We start from the raw sequence: 20,495 nt of genomic DNA on the forward strand, positions 1-20,495 counted from the left end.
ATTTGAACATTCATTCCTTTACACCATTGTTACAAATTTAAAGAAAATAAATAAAATATCATCAATTATCTGTGGATTTACAACGAGCCAAACACTTACTTGTGGATTATGAGGAAATGCACATTGAGGAAAATGCAAGAATTTCATTTTGAACGATCTGAAACAAGATGCCATATTTAACATATACAGGTGACTGGTATGGTGTATGTATGCTCTAAACATTCCTCAAGAAGCTAGAATCCTCACAGAAGATATAAAATAAAACTTGTTTCTGCAATAAAGCATTCTTTCAAGAAAAATGGCAGCATAAAGCAATAATTATTACCAAATGCAACCTTAGTAGATTTCCTTTACCTGGGAATTGGCTACACATCGTCTCCCTGGCCTCGTTGTAAGGTGACCGGTTATAGCACAATATCAAATGTGTCGCATCCTACACACTTGATGTATATTGCAGTCAGTTGAAACTTAGTTTCTACGCAGAACTCAGGTTTCAGTCTGCATCCCTTAACAAGATGCTCTATGTGAGCTTCACCCAGCCTCAGCTTTAACAAGTTCAGATCAACCTAAGATCACGGAATATACTTTAATTTTGTGAAAATAAAAACCGGACCGAATTATCCAGAAAACCGAAATTGAATAATTATATTCAATAATTCCAAAAATCCAAAATCTAAACTATAAAACTAAACCCGAAACATAGAAAGTGCATAATATATCCAAAAAAAACCTTAAAAACCCAAAATTATATTTTTCTATAATTAAAAAAAAATATACTCCCTCCGCCCCATGCTACTCCAATTTTTCACTTTGACAGCGTAAATTTGAACACGAGTAATTAGTGTAATTAAATTAGAATTTTAAGTGTAATAAAACAACATTTAACAAGGGACACACTAACTAACTATAATATCTTAATTAAATACCATACTTTTTTATTTAAAATAGAAATAGTGCAGATAGTTCGGGACAGTCCAAAAATGAAATGTGCAAGTAGCATGAGACAGAGGGAGAGGGAGTATATCGTATCAACTAATTAACATATCCAAACAATTACAACATTTATAATATCTAAATATTATTACATTTATTAATATAAATCAACATGAATAGAGTTTGCTTTTAGTAATATATTATATGCATATAAAATTAAAAAGAAATTTGGTTTTTTGGATTTTATATATCCGGACCGACGGAAATTTGCCAAAAAATTTAACTGAACTAAACTGGAAAAAACCAAACAGAATTTTGAATTTCAGTTTGGTTAGTTTTTAAGTATTTTGCTCACCCCTACTTGCAAGTAAGCTTCCTATCTAACTCCTCTATTCAAACTCACATTTCTCCCTCTCAGATCACCATTGAGAGAGAGAGAGAGAAAGGTACCTCATGGTCTCTTTTTAGTTCGAATTTGCAACAACTGCAATATATATGATGGCTATTTTCCTGTAGGTTCCCTTGTTTGCAGATGGGACACCAAACCTCCTGTGTAACCTATATGGCAAATCAAGAACGTTAAGGAGTGCCATGCTTCACTGGGGTAGAGACAATAGAACAAAATACTTTGTAAACCTGTCAATTCACAACCGTGACTCTTCAACAAAAAAGTAGTGCAATTGCAATTACATGGATATGAGATTTAAAATTGTGTTCTACCAACCACAATAGCATAATTATCATGTAATTACTTAATTGCCACCAGTTAATCATACTTAACACACTTGACTGTTCACCAAAAACAAATCTGGATGCAAAATGGGTCTGGGACAGAAATCAAGCTTGTTCAGTGCTTATGCAGGGTGGATATGATTCAAACTAGCGGCATCAATTTCATAAGGTGCATTCCCTCTCAACTTACCCAACGATAGAAAGAAAGTAGAGAATCAGACCACCTCCGCAGTTGAGAAGCCAGATTCCTAGAATATCATGATAAAGGGCTGGATGAAACTCAATATGTTCTATAGGTATCTAGGCGAACCATCTAACGTGAACTTAAAAGTTGCTATTAAGGTTAAGTTGGTAACAGTTCAACACCATACTGTCATAACATATACAATAAGCAGCTCCAGTTATGCTACTACCAAAATGTGATCCAACCATGGAAAGTTGCAACTACGAAGAACACTAATCATTTTAACCTAGCAGATGAAACATTGATAAAACAAAGACTGTTTAACAATAATTTCTATAAACCTGATTTCAACCATCGTTTGTTAAGAGCTAAAAATTGGCTATTTCATATGTAAAGCACAACCCCCATTTGTCTTTCTAATATTCTTTAGAGAGGAGAATGTTAATCCAAAATTGCTGCAAAGCCAACTTTTTCCAACACCTTCTGATATTACCTAGATTTCATATGGAATTTATAGGTACAGAATCAGATTTAGCACTGGCAAGCATTCTTCCAAAAAGTTGTATGCAGAAATTCTTCATTTTTTGTTCGAGAAAAGGATGATGCATGTTTATCAGTTTAACTAAACAAGGTCCTTTTTCACAGAGTTAGACAATTAGCAATGAACATCCTTGCTGAGCAAGTAGTAGGAGACTTAATTGCAAACGGATCATACCTGATCACTTTTTAGCTGCATGTGATCATACACTTCACGAGCCAAATATTCGTCTTCCTCATCCTCCCATGTCGTGATCAAATTTTCAGGCTCTGCAGAGATCTAAAAATCAATATAAGGCCCGTAAAGAGGAGGCAATTTTTCCACATAGATTGTTTAATATGCACCCATTTTGAGATTATTGTTAATCATGTTAAGTACAGATAAAGTCGCACTCTAATGTTATGCATAGTGATTTTATGTTAAAATATAAACTTGGTCAAAATTAAGAGATCTTCAAGTCTCAATATCTAATCTACCCCACGGAACAGACAATCAGTCATTCTGGTAATACTTCACTTTAATTTAGCATTAAAATAGAAAGGAAGATGAAGACAGAGAAAAACTTACTTATACATACTTTCATTTTGATCAAATAGTCAAATTAAAACTTCTTATTGTGAGCAGTGTTTTTAGGAGCACGGATCGCACCGGGGTCCAGTAACAGCCAAATTATGTATATATCTATCCCTAATTAACATTACTATAAATAAAACAAAATAAATATGATGTACTAATTACTATAAATTAAAACTTAAAAATTGCAGATTGCAATTTCAAATCAATAATTTTAAAATCAAAATAAGAGATATAAAGTCACCAAGGGCACATAAAAGAGATGTAAAGTCACGTATGTAATATAAAGTCACCTACGCAGAAAACAAAAAGCCACCTAGAAAGAACAAAACATAACCTAGGGGAAAGAGTGTCAGAAAAGTCACTTTTTATATATAAAGAAAAAAAGTCGCCCTAGGTCGCCCGCCCTCTCCCTGGGATCTCGCCCCCACCTATCTCGGGGAAATTCCGGTGGAGACCCATGTGTGGCCCATGTGCAATTGATAACAATAATTGTAAGGGTTGTGAGAACCCTTGCATTGAATTTAACCTAAATAGCAATTTAAGCAACTGGTCTATACTCAGTAATTTGTTACATTTGCTGAGTGTTGAATTCAGTGCAGTTACTCTATAGAGTTCAGGCCTAGAGTTCTCACAATACAACTTTTTTTTATCTGAACCACTTCCTACACACACACACACAAACAAACACACACACAGGATATTCTATTGGCGAAACATCACAAATCCATAATCCATAATATGATCAAAACTAACACAAATAATGCATTCTTAATCACAAAAGGAGAGAGGGTATTACACCTTTTCTAATTTCTCCTCGTCCAAGATCCTCATAGAATATTCTTTGCATTTCTAACAGAATCTCTTCGCAGTCGCCTGCATAAGCTGTCTGAAGACCATCATATTCCCATATCATGTCATCAGTAGCACTACAACATGTTGGAACTGAACTTTCATCGAGTGATGATCCCTTAATTTTTCTTAGTTCATCAGACACTATGCCTTGAAGGCTTGAATTGATGAGATCCTGCATCCAAAATCATAATAGTGTTTAACTGAATGCAGAAGAGAAAATAAAATAAATACTATAATACACTGGAAAAGAATGAAATCACTAAAACATCTGGTGGCCTGACAATGAGAACAAGATTCCACCACATGACTTCTCATCAAAGCGGAAATTCTTATGTCCCGACCCGCCCCCCTCCACCATTCTTTAATCCTTGTCCCAGTATCTCTTATTGTGCATTTATCAGATCCAAGTTGACAAAGTTCTTAAGCAAAACACTGACCAAAACAACAAAGATGCCTGCCTGCTCTTTATGAGCTTGACTTCTACAATCTGCCACATTGTGAGCGAGCCTAGTAGCATTTATGACAACGAGTTTTTAGAGGCTCACTGATGTGTAGCGAAAGGCAGGTGGACCGTGAATTCTAAATAATATGTCTGCATTAGTAGCTGCACATTATTTTTTCCTGTCACCTCCTTTAATGCTTTGATCACTACTATGTTCTCCCACCTTCAGTCCTTTCATAGTTTTAACCACTAGTCATCCCCACCCTTCAACTGGTTCACCATGAGTAACAGTCGGTTTAACTAAAAAATTACTTCCACAAAGTTCAAAAACTTTGATCCTAATCAGGATTGAAGTCCCTGCACATTATGTTTGCCTGCCATTGACATACTAAGTCGTGTCTTTTACGATGAAACAACACCATGAGTGTCAGTGTGTCCTTGAGACATATTTCTGTCAACTTAGCAGCATCAGTAAGCTCAAACATTCATCTAATTTTTTCTAATACAAAAAAACTCATCTAGATACATTAATCCTTGATCATCACTTCTAGTGATTTACTATACGCACACTGACTTACACTTATGAAAAAGAGAGAAAAGATGAAAACAATTCAAGTTTCCATCAACAACAATTTGAGAGAGAGAGAGAGAAAGAAAACCTTATCGTTGGAAGATTGGCTCTTAACGTCGGGTAGCCTCAATTTCCAGAGCAACCGAGATCGATCCTCCCGAACTCTTCTGAAGCAATTCTCCCGAAGCTACAACATCATCACCATAACCAAAAAGTCTAATACACAAAATTACACAAATAAACGGATTTATGATCGATTGAAATCGCTGCAATACTTTACCTTGCTCTTCCAGTTTGGGTAATTACAGAAGGAAGGAGGAGTTTTCAAAGAAGGGCGATGGTTTCGTAGCTGTTTCTCCTCACCCTCTCCCGCCATTATAGTCTGCCTCTGATACCCAAGCCAACATCAATTCAAGTTTTTTGATTGTGAAATTCAAGCTCAATTTGAATGTCAAATATTTAATAAAATAAAACTTGAGGGGCATCTGGGAAAATTAGAAGAAGTAATGTCGTGGTAAACACGCTCCGGAGAGGCGCGTGGCTGAAAATAACAAATGAATTAGCGTAGAAATCTGCTTAGGCCATCCGCAATGGGCGGACGATGGCACGCCCGATGGCACGCATCGTCCGCGCCATTCATCGTCCGCCCCCACTGTGGGTGTGTGGCATAGGCCGCGGACGATAGTCGCGGCCTATGCTTCGGGCGCGACTTAAACCGCGGATGATGGCCATCGTCCGCGCCATCGTCCGCTCCATTGCGGACGTCTCGGACGATGGTCGCGGACGATGGCCATCGTCCGCGACATCGTCCGCCCTATTGTGAAGGCCGCGGACGATGGCACGCGGTTTCGTTTTTTTATAAATAGCGTTCATTTGTAACATTTCATTTCACACGATTTCATCTTCGAAACTTACATTTACATAATTACTACGAGATGGATTCAAGCCCCAATAGCCCTACGTTTAGCGGAGAGGCGCATTGGCCGGGTACAGAACCCGGCGATTATCGTTCGTTCGGCGACAACACCCATTACGATCCCGATTTCAGTACGGAATCGTATGGGTTGTCTGATATAGAGCCGTTGCCGCACCGCCCAACCGCATCGGCCTATCCCGCCCCCGCAGCTACCGGTGCCGCCAAGGGGAAGGCGAAGCGGAACCGACAGCAGGCGCAGAAGTTGCCGTCTCCCGGTGACTGCGATGAGTACGCCCCCGGTCGTACGAACTACACCGACGACGAAACTCTCACTTTGGCCCGGTGTTGGGTAGATATATCGGAAGATCCGATATTCGCCAACAACCAGAGACAGACCGCGTACTGGGAGCGCATCGCGGACCTCTACAATTCGGTCAAGCCGCCGACCGCGTACAAGCGCAAGAGTGAGCAACTCCGCAGGCACTGGAATCAAATCAAGAAGCAAGTGAACTTGTACTCGGCGGAGTTCGAGAAGTGCGCGCGGTCACAAGGGAGCGGCGAGAGCGTGCACGACGTGCGCTCTAAAGCGATGTTGTCGTACCGGTCGATGTTCGGCGAGTTCAAGCACGAAGCCATCTGGGCGCTCTTGAGGGAGAAGCAGAAGTTCCAAGGTGGAATTCTGCACACTGGTGCGCCGAAGAGGACGAAGGTCACCGAAGCTGGTGACTACACGAGCAGCGGCAGCGGCACTAACCCGGTTGACCTCAACCGGACGTACGTGGATGAAGGGAGTTCCGGCACACCGGTGTCCTCCCGGCGTCCTCCCGGCATCAAGGCTGCGAAGGCCAAGGGGAAGGCGACCGCGACGTCATCGTCGACCGCTGCATCCCCTGTTCCGGACCCGGATGAGCTCCCGACGCAGACGGCCACCGCGTTTGCGTCGTTAGCTACAGCGTCGATGGCAAGGACGATGTTGCAGACGCACAAGGCCCTCAAGAAGTGCACCGACCCCGAACAAGCCGAGTATCTCTGTGCATTACTCGATGAGTTGCGTAGGAAATTGGGAATTGGCCCGACTTAGTTTTTTTCTTTTTTTAGTTGAATGGTGTAATTTTTTTTATTATTAAAACTTCGCCGCTTGTTATTTAATCGTTTTTTTACTCGTTACGTGTTATTTGAAAACAGTTAAATTAATTAAACAAAACAACAAAATGATGATGTGGCGCGTCATAGGGCGCGCCTTAGGGCGCCCACTGCAGGTGGAGAAGGGGGAGGATAAAAATAATGACGTGGCGCCATAAGGCGCGCCCCACCGCTGATGGTCTTACCAAATTTGTTCTCTCTCTTTCTCGAAACTGCAAAATAAATTTGTCGGAACAATTTCCTGTGGATCAATCTGCATTCCCGGAGTCAAATTTTTTGAATAATTAGCAACTTGGACTTTGGTGATTTCAGCTACCGCCGCGGTGATTTCGTTGGCGGTGGTGGCGTGAAGTGTAAAATCAATCGACAATGCTGGGAAACCCTAGTTTAGATGCTCCAGCTGCCACCGTCAAGCGATACGCTCCTCCGAATCAACGGTATTTTTTTATACTATATGTTTACATTTTGGTCTTGCCAATTATTGTTTTTGCTACCAACTGGGTTTAAAAATTGGATTTGTGAGAAATTCGGGTTGATTGATGGATGCAGGAACCGATCACTTGGCAGGCGTAAATCTGGTGGAGGTAATTTCATTCGAACTGCAAAAATTAGGTTTTCTTGATAGCTTTCTCCTGATTTCCGTTTGGGCAAGTTGTGATTCCGATTTAGTTTCTCCTATTGACTTCACTTGTGGATTACTTTTCAAAGTTTTAGCACTTTAAAGAGTCATTTTGACTCGGGACAGATTTTAAGAAATTATTTGACTTTGTGAACAAAGTGAAAGAAAAAAGATAGTGGAATGTGGATCCCATTTTTAATAGTATTAGATTTATAATAGATTGTGAGTAATATTATAAATGAGTCACTCACCCGTATTAGTTTTATAATAGATTGTGAGTGATATTAGAAATGGGTCACTCACTCGTATTAGTTTTATAATAGATAGTGACGGATATTAGAAATGGGTCATTCACCCTTAAAAGACCTTACTTATTTTAATAGTATTAGTTTTATAATAGATTGTGAGTGATATTAGAAATGAGTCACTCACCCCTTAAAAGGCCTTATAAGACCTTATTTTAATAGTATTGGTTTTATAATAGATTGTGTCACTCACCCCTTAAAAGGCCTTATAAGAGGGAGGGTTATCCACACTTATAACACGCCCCCTCACTTGTGGGTCGGAATGACACATCGAACTTCCATCACGTGGGTAGGCAAGAGAAGAAATAAAGAGATAAATCCATCATCAACTTGGGCCCGCTCTGATACCATATTAGAAATGAGCCACTCACCTCTTAAAAGGCCTTATAAGAGGGAGGATTATCCACACTTATATAGATGAGCTAGGATCGTCACCAAGTCGATGTGGGACAAGATTTAATAGTTTTAACAAGTGAAAAGAGTTAATGGAATGAATGTAGGGTCCACATACTAAAAGTGGAATAAGGTAAATGGTTCTTTAAATCGTTGGCACTTCAAAAATGGCAAAATGGTTCGACAAAGGGAGTAGTACATACATCTTAATGAAAATGTGGAACCTTTGGATACAGAGAGAGAGAGAGAGATATCTCTTTCTGACTGTGTGTTTTTGCCACATGTGCTGGTTGACGAATTTTTTTACGGGAGGCTCTTGATGAAGTATCTGACTAGACCATACCATTATGAAATTTTTGTATTTGTGATAATCCCAAAATTGCATAGAACAATCCTTCTTCTTCCACAGCTTCAGCATTCTTGGGCTGAACCTGAACGTGGTCAGTTAAAATAACTTTGGCTTCCCTCGATTTTGTCAATCCAGAAAAAAGCTGAATTGTGAATTTTCAAATCATCATTAGGTTACAATTGATATGAATAGAAGTTTTATCTCGTAGTTAAGCTGATCATACTCTCCAAATTATTCCACGTGAACAATTGTTTAAAAACTCACCCATTCACAAATTCCTAAAGGGTCTTGTAGATGAGCTGTTTTAATGACCCTGTCTCTGTTCTCTTGTTTTTTGTGTCAATAATGCAGATCGACTAGAACGGCCAAACATCTATGCGAATGATGTAGATAGGAACCCAGTTGGTGCAACCAAAGGTGGTGGTCTCACAGATCATGGGGATATAGGCTACAATGTTCGTGCCAATGAAAGTCTTCGTGCAAAGTTAATACCTTTACAGGGATGTTGCAACAGTGAAGCTTCTCAGCTGCTGAACAGCCGTATGTTTCATTATTTGCCTTTCTTTTGGAGTTGATATACTGGTTTAGTATTTCTTTGAGATCACTTATGTAGATTTAGAGAGGAACTAATGCCCTCTACCCTGCTTCCACCCTTCCAAGGTAAAGCTTAAGATTGATGCAATGGATGCACAGAATTAGTCATCTAATCTTGTGAGAACTTGAGCTCTTTTCTGATATAAAAAGATGATACTCCCTCCGTCCCAAAAAATGACATTTGGGAAGGCATGGAAATTAATGCATAATTGGTAAAGTGACAGAGATGTGGAGAAGGGTAGTTAAAATAGTGTTAGTAAATAGTGGAACCAACATTATTGTTACTTGTTAGTATTTAATGGTGGGTCATAGTGGTATAAGTTGTAAATAAATTGATGTATATGGGTAATGAGTGTGGGATAATTTTCCGTAAATGGAAATGGGATAATTTTATGGGACGGACGGAGGGAGTATATATTAGAAATGAGCATTGATGACGTCAAAGTTTTGATAGCAGCTTCATGTGCTGAATCATGATTGGATTTACTACACTACCAGTCTAGCTCACACATTATATGGGTTCTCATATTATTTTCAATTTGATGTGCCTATTTTTTAATGAGGAGTTTTATTTGAATTTAAACCCTTTCTTGTGCAGTCTGAGAAGTAAATAATAGAAAACTGGCCTGTGCCTAGAAGTTTGCTCTATCATTTGTGTTGATCACAGATTCACAATGGCATTGAATGATGTAGTTTGCTCTATCATTTGTGTTTATGAATCGCTGTTGTGTTAGGAGTATAAAGTTGTAAAATAATTTTATTTGATTTTTGTTTCTTTTGTTTGGGTTTCCTTAGGTGCAATAAGTTTAGAAAATTTTCTGAGTTAATGCATTTCAGTGTTGTATTATGTTTTGAAGGTTGGACAGCTGCCATGAATGCACATAGCATTTTGCCAGAAGATTCATCTGGTGAGCATAACAACATTGGTATTGCTTGACTTTGTTTTAAAGGGATTTCATTGTACACCCATCTTCTCATTGAATAAATATGTCTAACGATTGTAAAGTACATCTTGAATCAGTCACACTAGTGTTAGAAAAGTAGTAGTATGTCAGTCTTATAATGCGCCAAACTTGGATCTTTGTATGTAAGATGACAAAAATGATTTGTCTTTGTTTGAGATCTGTGACTTGGTTTGTGTTGATGGTGTTCTTGTGTTTTTCAGAGAGGCCAGTTGTGTATGCAAGGAAGAGTGCTGCGCCATGGGGTCACTCAATTCTTCCACACCTGGTACGGTTTATTTCTTCATGCAGTTTCCTAATATGAAAATGCCAAGAAACTAGAAATATAAGTAAATTGGTAAAAACAAGCGTTAAAATTACGCAAAGAAGTCTGCAAAAGCTTGCCATTTGTTATATCTTCCTGATATTAAGTTTTGGTTTATGCACAGCTGATCCAGCCTACTGGTGGGATCTCTACTGGGTTGCAGGGAGATTTCTTAAATGAACTCCGACAGGCAATGGATAATGCAAGTCCCTTCTCCTAATCAGTTGCTCACCACCTATATGCAATTAACTTTGCATTTGGTGGATTTGATCCTTGAGCTGTATGACTAGGATTTGATGTATGTGCTTTACGCCATGCCGCCCACTTCCAATGTAATCTATCCGCCTGGCTCCAATGTCGAAGATGACTCAGTGTTGTTACCTGCTCGTGTATCATAGGATGCTATATTTCTGTTGAAGTCCGTTTACGACCACATTTCACCTAGTAAGACAATCAGGTCTTGTCTTGTTCAGTAGCACTTGCTTTGATCTAACATTCGATAAAATGATTTTCATCTTCCTTGGGAAGGGACACTTAGGTTTGAATATAATTATTTTCCTATGATTTGGGGCGTAAAATGAATGGTGGCATTGCTGTCCATGCGCTTATAATCCGACAGGTAAACGTGTTTCAGTCCCGGACTGTTTGTCTTAGATGAATTGTGTCTACTGCTCAAGAGACGAGCTCGACTTTGCAGCTCTATCAATGTGTCCTTTTAGAAGGATAGTAGTATATTTATATTGATAGAGTTGGAATGAATGTTTCTTGGTGTTGGATCTATAGCTCTTGATTTCAAGATAAACATTTCAAATTTTGTCACCCTTTAAGACAGAAGAGCAAAACATTTGGTGTGAGAAAATTGATAAGTGGAAGTAAGAGATTTGATTTACATTAAAAAAAAATGGTGCATCACCACTTTTGCCAAACAGGGATAATGCCTTGAGCAGCTAAACGCTTCTCAACCCAAAAGACAACATGTTTTGATGTAGGCTTCTTCTCATCAACCAGAAATGGCTCTACAGTGCTAACTCCTCTCCCATATGAGGATATGGAGAAACCCTTTGGCCCTATAGTTGATAACAATGCATATCACAAACCCAGTCAGCATACATATATTATTTTATTTTCTGGAATTTCATTCACATACCATTGAGAGTTCCATCTGGGAAAAATGCCCAGAATGAATAAGGTATCTCCTTCTTCACAAAAGAGCCTTCCAACTGTAAAAAAAACAGAGCAAAATGAAGAATCAGCAACTTACAAATGCAGGGAGGAATCACTTTTTCCCCTACCTTGTTCTCACTGAAGGAAAGCTCGAGCTCGGAGATGTCTTGTTGGGCTGCAAGAGTTGCTTTGAGTGAAGGGATCACATCCTCCTCCATCATCTCAGGAAGAGGCTTTGCCGGAGCCTTTTCTGCACGCTTAGGCTTCGGCTTTGGCTTCGCACCCTCCACCGCCTCTTTCTCCTCCTTCGTCTCAGCAGCAGCAACTGATTTAACAATCACCATATATGTAAGACCAAAATCTATTTATTGTAGTATCTGTGGATGAGCTTGCTTACCTGTGGATGTAGATGGCTCTTGAACTGCTAAACAGCATGTGTTTCTTCGTCGGCAGATTACACTCACAACCTGCACAGGTTAAGCCGAGAAAATTAATCACTGAAGATCTTTGCATGCAATAGGGAAAATCTTGAACTGATACCTGTGATGATGATGAGGTAGCTCTGCTTTTCTGGCACAAATAAGAAGATGGGCATCTGAAAGATGCAATGGACCCTCCTGTTGTAGCCATTTTTCTTGTATTGTTTTTTATAAGAAGCTTCTTTTGCTATTTTTCAACTAACTTTTTGTTTTGGTGTAAAATTTTGAGAATGTGGATACTGCTCACAGTAACATGGAGGAAGATGAAGGCTGCAGCTCTATCATCCACATATTATTGGTTAAGTGCATGAGTGCCACTGATTTTCTGTTTCAAGACATCCAAAAAAAATTATTGGGCTGTCATACTTGGTTACAAAGGCCCATTCAATTCTCTTGATTTAAATATGTAAGGATGGAAACTATTTGTGATGAACAAACTGGTAACAAGCAACGAGGTCTAAATAATTTGATCTAATTACGATTACTTTTGATAACAGAGTTTGTTAAATATTCTATAAATCTTGTCCCATTTCTGACTTGGTAATAATCATATGTCATCTATACAAAGGTGGATAATCCTCCTCTTTATGAGCCCTTTTAAAGGGGTGAGTGACTCATTTCTAATATGATATTAGAACGAGCCCAAATCGATGATGGATTTTATCTCTTATGTTGCCTACCCATTTTTTGTATTGGACTCCACTAGCTCATTCTCATTCACATTTTATTATAAAACAAATATTTGAAAGTGCGACCCACATTCCACTAACTTTTTCAACCCATTTTCCATTACATTTCTTAAAACATGCTCAGTCAAAATTTAAGGAACGGAGGGAGTAATAAATAGTGCTAAGATATGAAGGTAAAGCTAATCTCCTGTCGTTGTGAGACAGGCAGACAAACTGGTAGCAAAACTCCATAATCTTATGCAGTACTACTATAATTCTTCAGGCTGGATACCAACTAGCTATGAGACAGGGAGTTATCTATGCTAATCTCCTGTCGAGAAACTAAGTTCAAACTTTGAATTTGACCTCTGTGACTGACGTTACCTACATTTTACATCTTCCTCCAAAAGTGATGGTATATGGTTACTGCTTTGGACCAACAAGTTATGAATTCACAGTAAACTGCTTGAAGCTTCGGTTGATTATTTTTTGTCTCTTCTCTTTCTTGCAGTTGCAGGGATAGATGAATCCTTCTTGAATTTCTGGACCATGGTGTAAGCCTGCATCACAAAATATTAGCAGAAAATTACTGAATTCTACAAATTCCACCAAGATCAATCTCAAGACTCAAGATTTACAGACCAATAGCTGAATAGAGCAAAATAGAAACATATTTCATCTTTTCATTTTGGTTTGCAGCATGAGTTTTCAACTACCTATATCAAAAAGTTGATTGAACACAATATAAACTCAAAAAAAAAAAAAAAACTTTGAGAATCACAATATTATTACCTTTCTTACACCAGATGTCAGCCCCAAAGTTGAAAGTGCCTTTTCATCAACATATTTCCATTTAATAGTTGTGGTTTCTTCTTGCTTTTCCTGCATACCTTCTGACCAAATAAAGTATACCTCATCAGTTTGGCAAGAAATGAGAAACTACTTTTTGGAAAATTTCTTATACATCTTGGTATTGGAGTTACTGAGGGATAAAATGAACCTGTCATGCGCAAAGTCAGCAACTCTATGTACATCTTGAGACGAATGTGCGAGAATATGTGGACGTACACCCCGACTTCTTCCCTTAAAACTACTTTGCACGACTTTCTCATGTCTAAACCGAATGATTGTTTCAAGAAACTGTCAATCGCTTTTCTCCGTGCGGTTAAATCAGCTTCTCCCTCTAATAGCACTGATGGGAATTCCCACAGTCCGGCCAGCAACCCCTCCTCTGGTCTCTTCACTAAAAGATATTTGCTGTCGGATCCCTCCTCGACTATCTCCACAACACTGACAGCTGAGAAATCATGTCTTTGTTTGGCCTTTGGAACCTTGGTTGGAAAGTCTGTCACTTTAACTGATTCTTGGTTCATGGAGAGAGATAGCGCTTGGCACTGAACGGATGTAGGACATTTGGAGCAGCTCGGAGATGTTGGACTGCATATCGTTGCACCAAGTTCCATGAAAGCCTGGTTGAAATCCCCAGGCCTCAACGGATCAACTAACTTCCTCGCCAGTTCCCTGAGCAGTTTGAAATACAACAGATAAAAATTACTGAAAACGGCATACATAGATACACACACACTTCAATTTTGCTATAAATGAAAGCCTTCATTGGCAATATGTTGTGTGTTTGGGTAGAAAAAGAGGAAGAGGATAACAATTTTAGTGATTTATCATCTTTAATCTTACCATATATCCTTGACTGTCTTTGAGTCTTTTGGATTTGCTGATATGGCCTTCAATCTGGTAATTACTCTAACAACATTTCCATCGACCACCGGCACTGCCTGAATAGCACTATCACGACAAGCTCGTCACAGGATAGAGGGAAACAGTACAATACTAACCTCCTCAAAGGCAATAGATGCAATTGCTCCAGCAGTGTAGTTTCCGATCCCTCTGACCATCTGAAGAGAAGATGCTGTGTTCGGGAACTCACCTCCACTTTCAACAATCATTTGAGCTCCCTACAATAGTAAAGTCGTTGCGAATAAGAATCCTATCACACCAGCACGATAAAGGACAAGCAAAACCCGTATCTCTAAATTGAAAGAAGCTTCTACTTCAGTCTACAAAGTAAGGTGAAACGTGATTGAAATATGCCACAGATACTTTCCTGGCAATCGAATAGGTACAGACATCGTTGTGCTCTCACGTTGATGGGAGTGAACAAGGACCTATGAAGTATGAAGCTCTTTGATGGAACAAATACCATATTATTTCTTAATGCAAAATCTTCATGTTATGAACTTGAATCCTTCAAGTGGATTCTAACTCCAACAAAATAACTAAAAGTATGGAAATTTAAGAAGAACTTGATAAACTAAAGGAAAGAGAAATATGATTTTCTATTCTTCCTTGATTAAATGCCACAGAAGGCTTATAGCTATTTAAAGAAGATACCAACTGATTAATCACTAATCCACTATCTATGAAACCAATTAACCGACTAATCAATAAATTGTAGTGAAAATCATACAAAGACTTACCTCAAGCAAAAACCGGGCGCGCCTATAGTAGCCCAAGCCCGCCCACATCTCATTCACCTCCTGCTCCTCACACAACACACAACACCTTTTAAAATTCAAAAAAACGAATCGAAGCGAAGCAACAAAAAGCAGGTGACGGACCTCAATAGTCGCCTGAGCAAGATGGTGAATTGTAGGCCATTTCTCCATCCATCGATTGAAGTAGCCAATTACAGTCTGAACCTTGGTTTGCTGAAGCATCACCTCGGATACCCACACGGCGTAGGCTCTCCGGTCTCTCTGTTCAATGCCTACTTCATTTGCAGTGCTGCTGATTCTTCTCCATGGCAAATCCCTTCGGTTCTCGTCGTACCATTGGAGCAGAGAAGCCCTAATTTCTTGAATTTCTTTTCCGCTGAAACTAATATCTTCTATGTCAGCAACATCGACAGCCTGATTTTGTACGGATTTTGGCTGCCGACATCTCTTCATCACGGCGGCGGCCGGCGGCAAGTGGTGTGGGGAAAGGAGTGGTGAATGTAATTTTCCCGCTAAATAGTTGATTTTGAAGTTTGAGGTAAGCATATTTCTATTTTCCTATATCTCTCATCTACTTTGTAGTATAAATTTTTTTTTTACAAAATCTATACCTACCTTTATCTATACTCCATATCTTCCAATTAAAATTTACCAAAGTGGCAAATTGAATAAGTAACATTTTTAAATTTATAGATTTTTTTAAAAAATACCAAAATGCTCAGACCATCAAAAGTGATGAGCAAACAATCGAGGAACGCGAAGAAGAAAACTTCTAAAATCCTAGGACTCAGCACCATCAGCTAGTCAACTGAAAGCCGAAAACAAAAAAACAAAGACAAAGCATAAGGAAGAAGTAAGAGGACCACATGATATCAATCCAAGCACCAAAATAGACACGACAAATGCGAGCACAAAGCAACACAAGAACCATAATTCAAAACATACTTCTTCTTGACTTTCTTGGGGCTTGTCATTCTCTAATACGGTCCAGATTCTCAAAAACAAAGCTCCGGATAGGATGAGAAATCTAGACACCATCGTTTTTTCTCAAATTCCTAATTCAGTTTGAAATTTTGAAATGCAACTTTATTTTAAAGAGTTCACTGCACAAAAGGTCCCTAACTTTTCGCCATGTAACAGCAGAGACCCCTAACATTTAAAAATCTCATCACATGTATCTAACAAAATATATAATCACAAACCTTGTGTTTTTTGCCATTTTCCGGACGAAAATGCCCAAATGGGCTGAAGGGCAGTTTAGTCTTTTTACCTACCAAACCTGCACCCTATGCTGCACATCTAGTCTGCATGTGTAGTGGGACTGTGCCATATTTCCCTTTTCAGAACATGCAATTTATTTTATGTACACGCATTCTTAGCTAATTGGCCTATTCTATATATCATTTATTAATATCGCGATTCATCATTTTCAATGTACTTGTCATTACAATGCAAATTATGTGAATTTTTTTATAAGTTGCGTTCGTTTTGTTTTTTTTTTCTTTTTCTTTGCTTTAAGTGGGAAATAACTCATAGAGTCATAGTAGTAGTATATAACACGTGTAGCCATGTATATAGGATAAAGAAAACTTGAAATTCAACTAATAAAAAAACTCTTGTATATAAATCGAGCTAAAATATTGGATTTATATGAAATTGATTAACCCACGTAATTAAATTCCTAATAGTGTAAGGATAATAAATGCATGATCTAATGCTTAAATGCGAGAAATTTTAAATTTTATAACACATTTTAATTGTAGATTGAATTGGTAAATCGTAATTTGGAAAAAAATTATAATTAACTATAAATATGTCTTTATCGTTGCAAGGCTTTATTTTAAGTGGGATATAGTATTTTCTATTTTCTTTGTTTGTTTCTTGAATGCGTGAGAGATATTCTATTTCTTTGGAAGATTTATATGCTACTATGTTTTTATTGTTTCGAAAAGTTATACGCTTTATTTATTTGTAAATATACGCTGAAAGTGATGTGAACATATGTATAATAAGATTGAAAAACAAAATAGACTTTACATATATAGTTTCTTTTTTTAAAAGAGAAGGCTTGATCTACAAAAAAACATGCCGACATATTATTTAAAATACACTATTTTTTCAAAGAATCAATAACAAATAAATTTATACTACTTTCTTTCATTATCAATTTTCTTATATGTTCATTAAAATTAAATTAATAAAACGATTAATTAAAAAGGACGGCACCAATTTCTGTTGTCTTTTACTTCAACTCTTAGCCTATTAATTTTATTTAGAATAATTTATGGAGTCTCCCTTAGTCAATGATGACGTGTACCCCCACCCCACCCCACCCCCACCAAACCAATCATTGATTCCCTTTTGTGTCACATCAATTAGGATTGGCAGTACATGCAGCAGGTGGGATGCAATGACGGCGTCACAAAAGGTCGAGTTTGCCCTTTCAAGCCCTGATGGTGTTATGGTCCGAAAAAACAAGGTTTGTGATTATATATTTTGTTAGATACATGTGATGAGATTTTTAAATGTGAGGGGTCTCTGCTGTTACAGGGCGAAAAGTTAGGGACCTTTTGTGCAGTTCACTCTATTTTAAATGTCTCAGGATGGCAACGAGATGACATAGAACATATATGTCTATAGGATTTTGTCAAACTTCTTGAAAGGAGCACTCATCCAAGAAAGCAAGCATTTCTTTGGGTGGTTGGGGAGACACAATGAGATGTTCAATCTATCACAACAGAAATATCACAGGCTGCTAGATGGTCAATACATTCAGTTTCTTCACTGCACAGAACACACCGGTCATCCTCAATCCCGGCAACACGAAGTCTAAAGAGTCTCTCTTTGGTATTGAGTCTTCTGTGTAGGGGAAACCAAACATGGAGTTGAGCTCTTGGTAAGGCAAGCAAGTTTCCCACATTCGCGTATCAGATTCTCGCTGACCATGAGATCCGTAGCCTGCAAGACAAAATTAGACACGGAGAAGGTACCCGACATGGCCAACTTCTCACGTCACTCTTGTTTTCTCTCTCACTTTAAGACCACCCCAAGTGATTCTTCTTCCCAATATGATTGACTTAACAACATTTATGAGTTCTTTAACTTAATTTATTAGACTTTAATTTAGTTTGCCTCGAATAACTAAAACTCCTGTTTAAACTAGTCACGTGTACTTAAAACAACTTAAACTAGTCACAAATAATTAAATCTTCTTAATTTAATTATAACCAAGTAAAAATAAATCATAATTTAATTTGGCCCCCCACTGCAGAGAGCCACGTTTTACGGCTGAGGGCCGAGAGCCACGAGAGAGCCGCGGCCGCGGCCTTCACGCGGCTGAGCCGTGTGAGCCGCGGCCCTCCACTGCAGCGAGCCACAAAATGCGGCTGGGCCGCGGAAAAATTGTTATTATTATTTTTTAATTTTGAATTTTTTTTTATAAATATGCACTTCCATTTTCATTTTTTCCACTTCATTTTACACTTCCAATCCCTAATTAACATCCTACAAAAAATGCAAGGTGGAGATGGTGATTTCCCGGGGTACGGAGACTCGGGATACGACAACTTCCCCAATCAGATGTGGAGTCCGCAATCGCCCCAATACCGGGTCCAATCATCCCAGCAAAGGAACATGGTTCGCCAACAATCGGGGTTCGGTTACTACCGGCCGAATATGGACGCGATCAACAACCCGTCTCAGCACTTCCAATCCTCCCAATTTCAATACTCCCAGTCTCCTCTGTCTGAATCTGATATATTCACATGTGAACAGTTGATGGGTACACCGGAGACCCCGACGTCCGGTAGTGTGGAGGTGGAGGCCCCCACCGGGGGTGGCCGAACCGGCGGTGGTGGGAGGCGAGGCGGCGGCGGTCGTGGGAGGCGAGGCGGAGGAGACGGAGAGCAGGGGCCCGGCGGAAGCGGCGAAGACGGAGAGCAGGGGCCCGACGGAAGCGGCGGCCGAAGCGGCAGCCGAGGCGGCGGGGGGTCCCGTACAACGACGATGAATCCCTTGTCGTTGCGCGGGCCTGGGAGGCGGTCACGATGAATCCGATCATCGGTACGGATCAGACCGACACTTGCTTCTGGAGGCGCGTCCTGACGGTGTACCACGGCTTCAAACCAGAAGACAGTGCCCTCCTTGATGAAGGCCAGATCCGGAAGAAGTTCGGCCGAATCTGTAGAGCTGTGAAGAGGTTTAGTAGCATTTACGAGCGGCAACTCCATAATGCCGAAAGCGGCCGCAGCGAAGCCCACGTACGGGCGTTATCGTATCAGTTGTTTAATACTGAAAACTGGCCCAAGTTCACCTACTGGAATGAATATATGCTTCTCCGAGACTGCCCTCAATTCAAGGCGATCTGCGATGATGAGACCGGTCCCACCGGGAAGCGGACAAAACTCCGTGTCGACGGCACCTACAGAAGTGGTAGCGACACACGTGCATTCGACCTGAATGACGATGTGTTGGATGCGCCCCCCTTGACAATGTCGAGGCGCCAACGCCCGCAGGGCCAACAATCCGCCATCCGGGAAGCTAGAACCGCATCCCAAGTCTCTGCTGCGAGCGCGTCGGCACCGCGTTCATCACCGACTGCGGCGTTGGCTCAAACACTGGAGGTGCAGATGATGAAGCAACTTGGGGATAACTTGTCCTTGTACGAGAAGTCGACAAACCCTCTCACCAAGAAGATGTGCTACGACCTCATTATTAGATTGAGGTCGAAGTTGGGGTGGACCGATGGGTAGGAGACGGGCGAAGCTAGCGGCAGTGGGGGCGGTGGCGGCGGGCGAGAAGGTGGTGAAGAAGATGTGTCGGATTCCGATGACGCCACCGAGTAGGAGGCGGTGGCGTTTTTTTATCTTTTGATGTTGTGTTTTTTAAAAATTTTCGTTGTAGAATTTTCCTCTATCTATAGTACGACGAAAATTTGTCTTTAATTCGTAACTTTATTTAATTATGTTTATTTTCCAAATTATTAGCCTAATAAAATTTAATATAGTTAAATTTAAAAATATCATTAAAAAAGCAAACAAATTATTTTTTTTTGGAGAGGGCCACATTTCGTGGCCCTTGTTGTTATTGTTAATTTTGTTCATTTACCATTGCGGAGGGCCACAAGAGAGCCACAAATGGTGGCCCGGCCAACTTTGGTGGCCTTCAAGGGCCACCATTGTGGACACTCTTAGTGAAGTGATTAAACCTTCAGATTAATTAATGTATAAGAATAACATAAACCTCCTAAGTGATGTATAAAA

General features: G+C 39.6%; 5 protein-coding genes and 1 long non-coding RNA gene across 10 annotated transcripts; 3 read left to right on the plus strand and 3 right to left on the minus strand.

Annotated features, from left to right (window-relative positions):
* Window positions 1-17: 17 nt before the first annotated feature.
* LOC121791305 lies at window positions 18-5,282 on the minus strand. 2 transcript variants are annotated; one of them, XR_006048510.1, is made up of 7 exons: window positions 5,109-5,282; window positions 4,917-5,015; window positions 3,762-3,987; window positions 2,565-2,656; window positions 1,384-1,491; window positions 355-566; window positions 18-271 (listed from the first exon to the last, which is right to left on the minus strand). XR_006048510.1 is itself a non-coding variant. In XM_042189309.1 (6 exons), the coding sequence occupies exons 1-6, from the start codon at window positions 5,202-5,204 to the stop codon at window positions 405-407; spliced, it is 783 nt and encodes a 260-aa protein (XP_042045243.1). In that variant the 5' UTR covers window positions 5,205-5,282; the 3' UTR covers window positions 18-404. The 2 variants fall into 2 exon arrangements, 1 of the variants encoding a protein (XP_042045243.1); XM_042189309.1 differs by having other exon boundaries at window positions 18-566.
* A 1,761-nt stretch (window positions 5,283-7,043) lies between these two features.
* LOC121791348 lies at window positions 7,044-10,977 on the plus strand. Of its 2 annotated transcripts, XR_006048552.1 has the most exons (7): window positions 7,044-7,324; window positions 7,437-7,471; window positions 8,905-9,093; window positions 10,005-10,055; window positions 10,313-10,377; window positions 10,538-10,857; window positions 10,942-10,977. XR_006048552.1 is itself a non-coding variant. In XM_042189330.1 (6 exons), exons 1-6 carry the CDS (start codon window positions 7,257-7,259, stop codon window positions 10,631-10,633), a joined length of 504 nt encoding a protein of 167 aa, XP_042045264.1. In that variant the 5' UTR covers window positions 7,044-7,256; the 3' UTR covers window positions 10,634-10,977. The 2 variants fall into 2 exon arrangements, 1 of the variants encoding a protein (XP_042045264.1); XM_042189330.1 differs by having other exon boundaries at window positions 10,538-10,977.
* Window positions 10,978-11,203: 226 nt separating this feature from the next.
* Window positions 11,204-12,259, minus strand: LOC121791333. 2 transcript variants are annotated; one of them, XM_042189327.1, is made up of 5 exons: window positions 12,118-12,259; window positions 11,975-12,044; window positions 11,706-11,902; window positions 11,561-11,633; window positions 11,204-11,480 (listed from the first exon to the last, which is right to left on the minus strand). In XM_042189327.1, exons 1-5 carry the CDS (start codon window positions 12,205-12,207, stop codon window positions 11,323-11,325), a joined length of 588 nt encoding a protein of 195 aa, XP_042045261.1. In that variant the 5' UTR covers window positions 12,208-12,259; the 3' UTR covers window positions 11,204-11,322. The 2 variants fall into 2 exon arrangements, with proteins under 2 accessions (XP_042045261.1, XP_042045259.1); XM_042189325.1 differs by having other exon boundaries at window positions 11,561-11,902.
* Window positions 11,464-12,359, plus strand: LOC121791360. The gene is made up of 3 exons (XR_006048553.1): window positions 11,464-11,602; window positions 11,683-11,925; window positions 12,031-12,359. It is a non-coding gene; the product is annotated as an uncharacterized LOC121791360 (long non-coding RNA).
* A 532-nt stretch (window positions 12,360-12,891) lies between these two features.
* Window positions 12,892-15,811, minus strand: LOC121791319 (adenine DNA glycosylase-like). 2 transcript variants are annotated; one of them, XM_042189321.1, is made up of 7 exons: window positions 15,358-15,811; window positions 15,217-15,276; window positions 14,575-14,694; window positions 14,417-14,514; window positions 13,725-14,245; window positions 13,517-13,614; window positions 12,892-13,284 (listed from the first exon to the last, which is right to left on the minus strand). In XM_042189321.1, the coding sequence occupies exons 1-7, from the start codon at window positions 15,778-15,780 to the stop codon at window positions 13,207-13,209; spliced, it is 1,398 nt and encodes a 465-aa protein (XP_042045255.1). In that variant the 5' UTR covers window positions 15,781-15,811; the 3' UTR covers window positions 12,892-13,206. The 2 variants fall into 2 exon arrangements, with proteins under 2 accessions (XP_042045255.1, XP_042045250.1); XM_042189316.1 differs by having other exon boundaries at window positions 13,517-13,617; window positions 15,358-15,809.
* A 3,469-nt stretch (window positions 15,812-19,280) lies between these two features.
* On the plus strand, window positions 19,281-19,985 carry LOC121775750. The gene has a single exon (XM_042172790.1). It carries the CDS (start codon window positions 19,281-19,283, stop codon window positions 19,983-19,985), a length of 705 nt encoding a protein of 234 aa, XP_042028724.1.
* The last annotated feature ends 510 nt before the right edge of the window (window positions 19,986-20,495 follow it).

The sequence above is a fragment of the Salvia splendens genome, chromosome 2, assembly GCF_004379255.2.
Source record: "Salvia splendens isolate huo1 chromosome 2, SspV2, whole genome shotgun sequence".
Taxonomy (NCBI): Eukaryota; Viridiplantae; Streptophyta; class Magnoliopsida; order Lamiales; family Lamiaceae; genus Salvia; species Salvia splendens.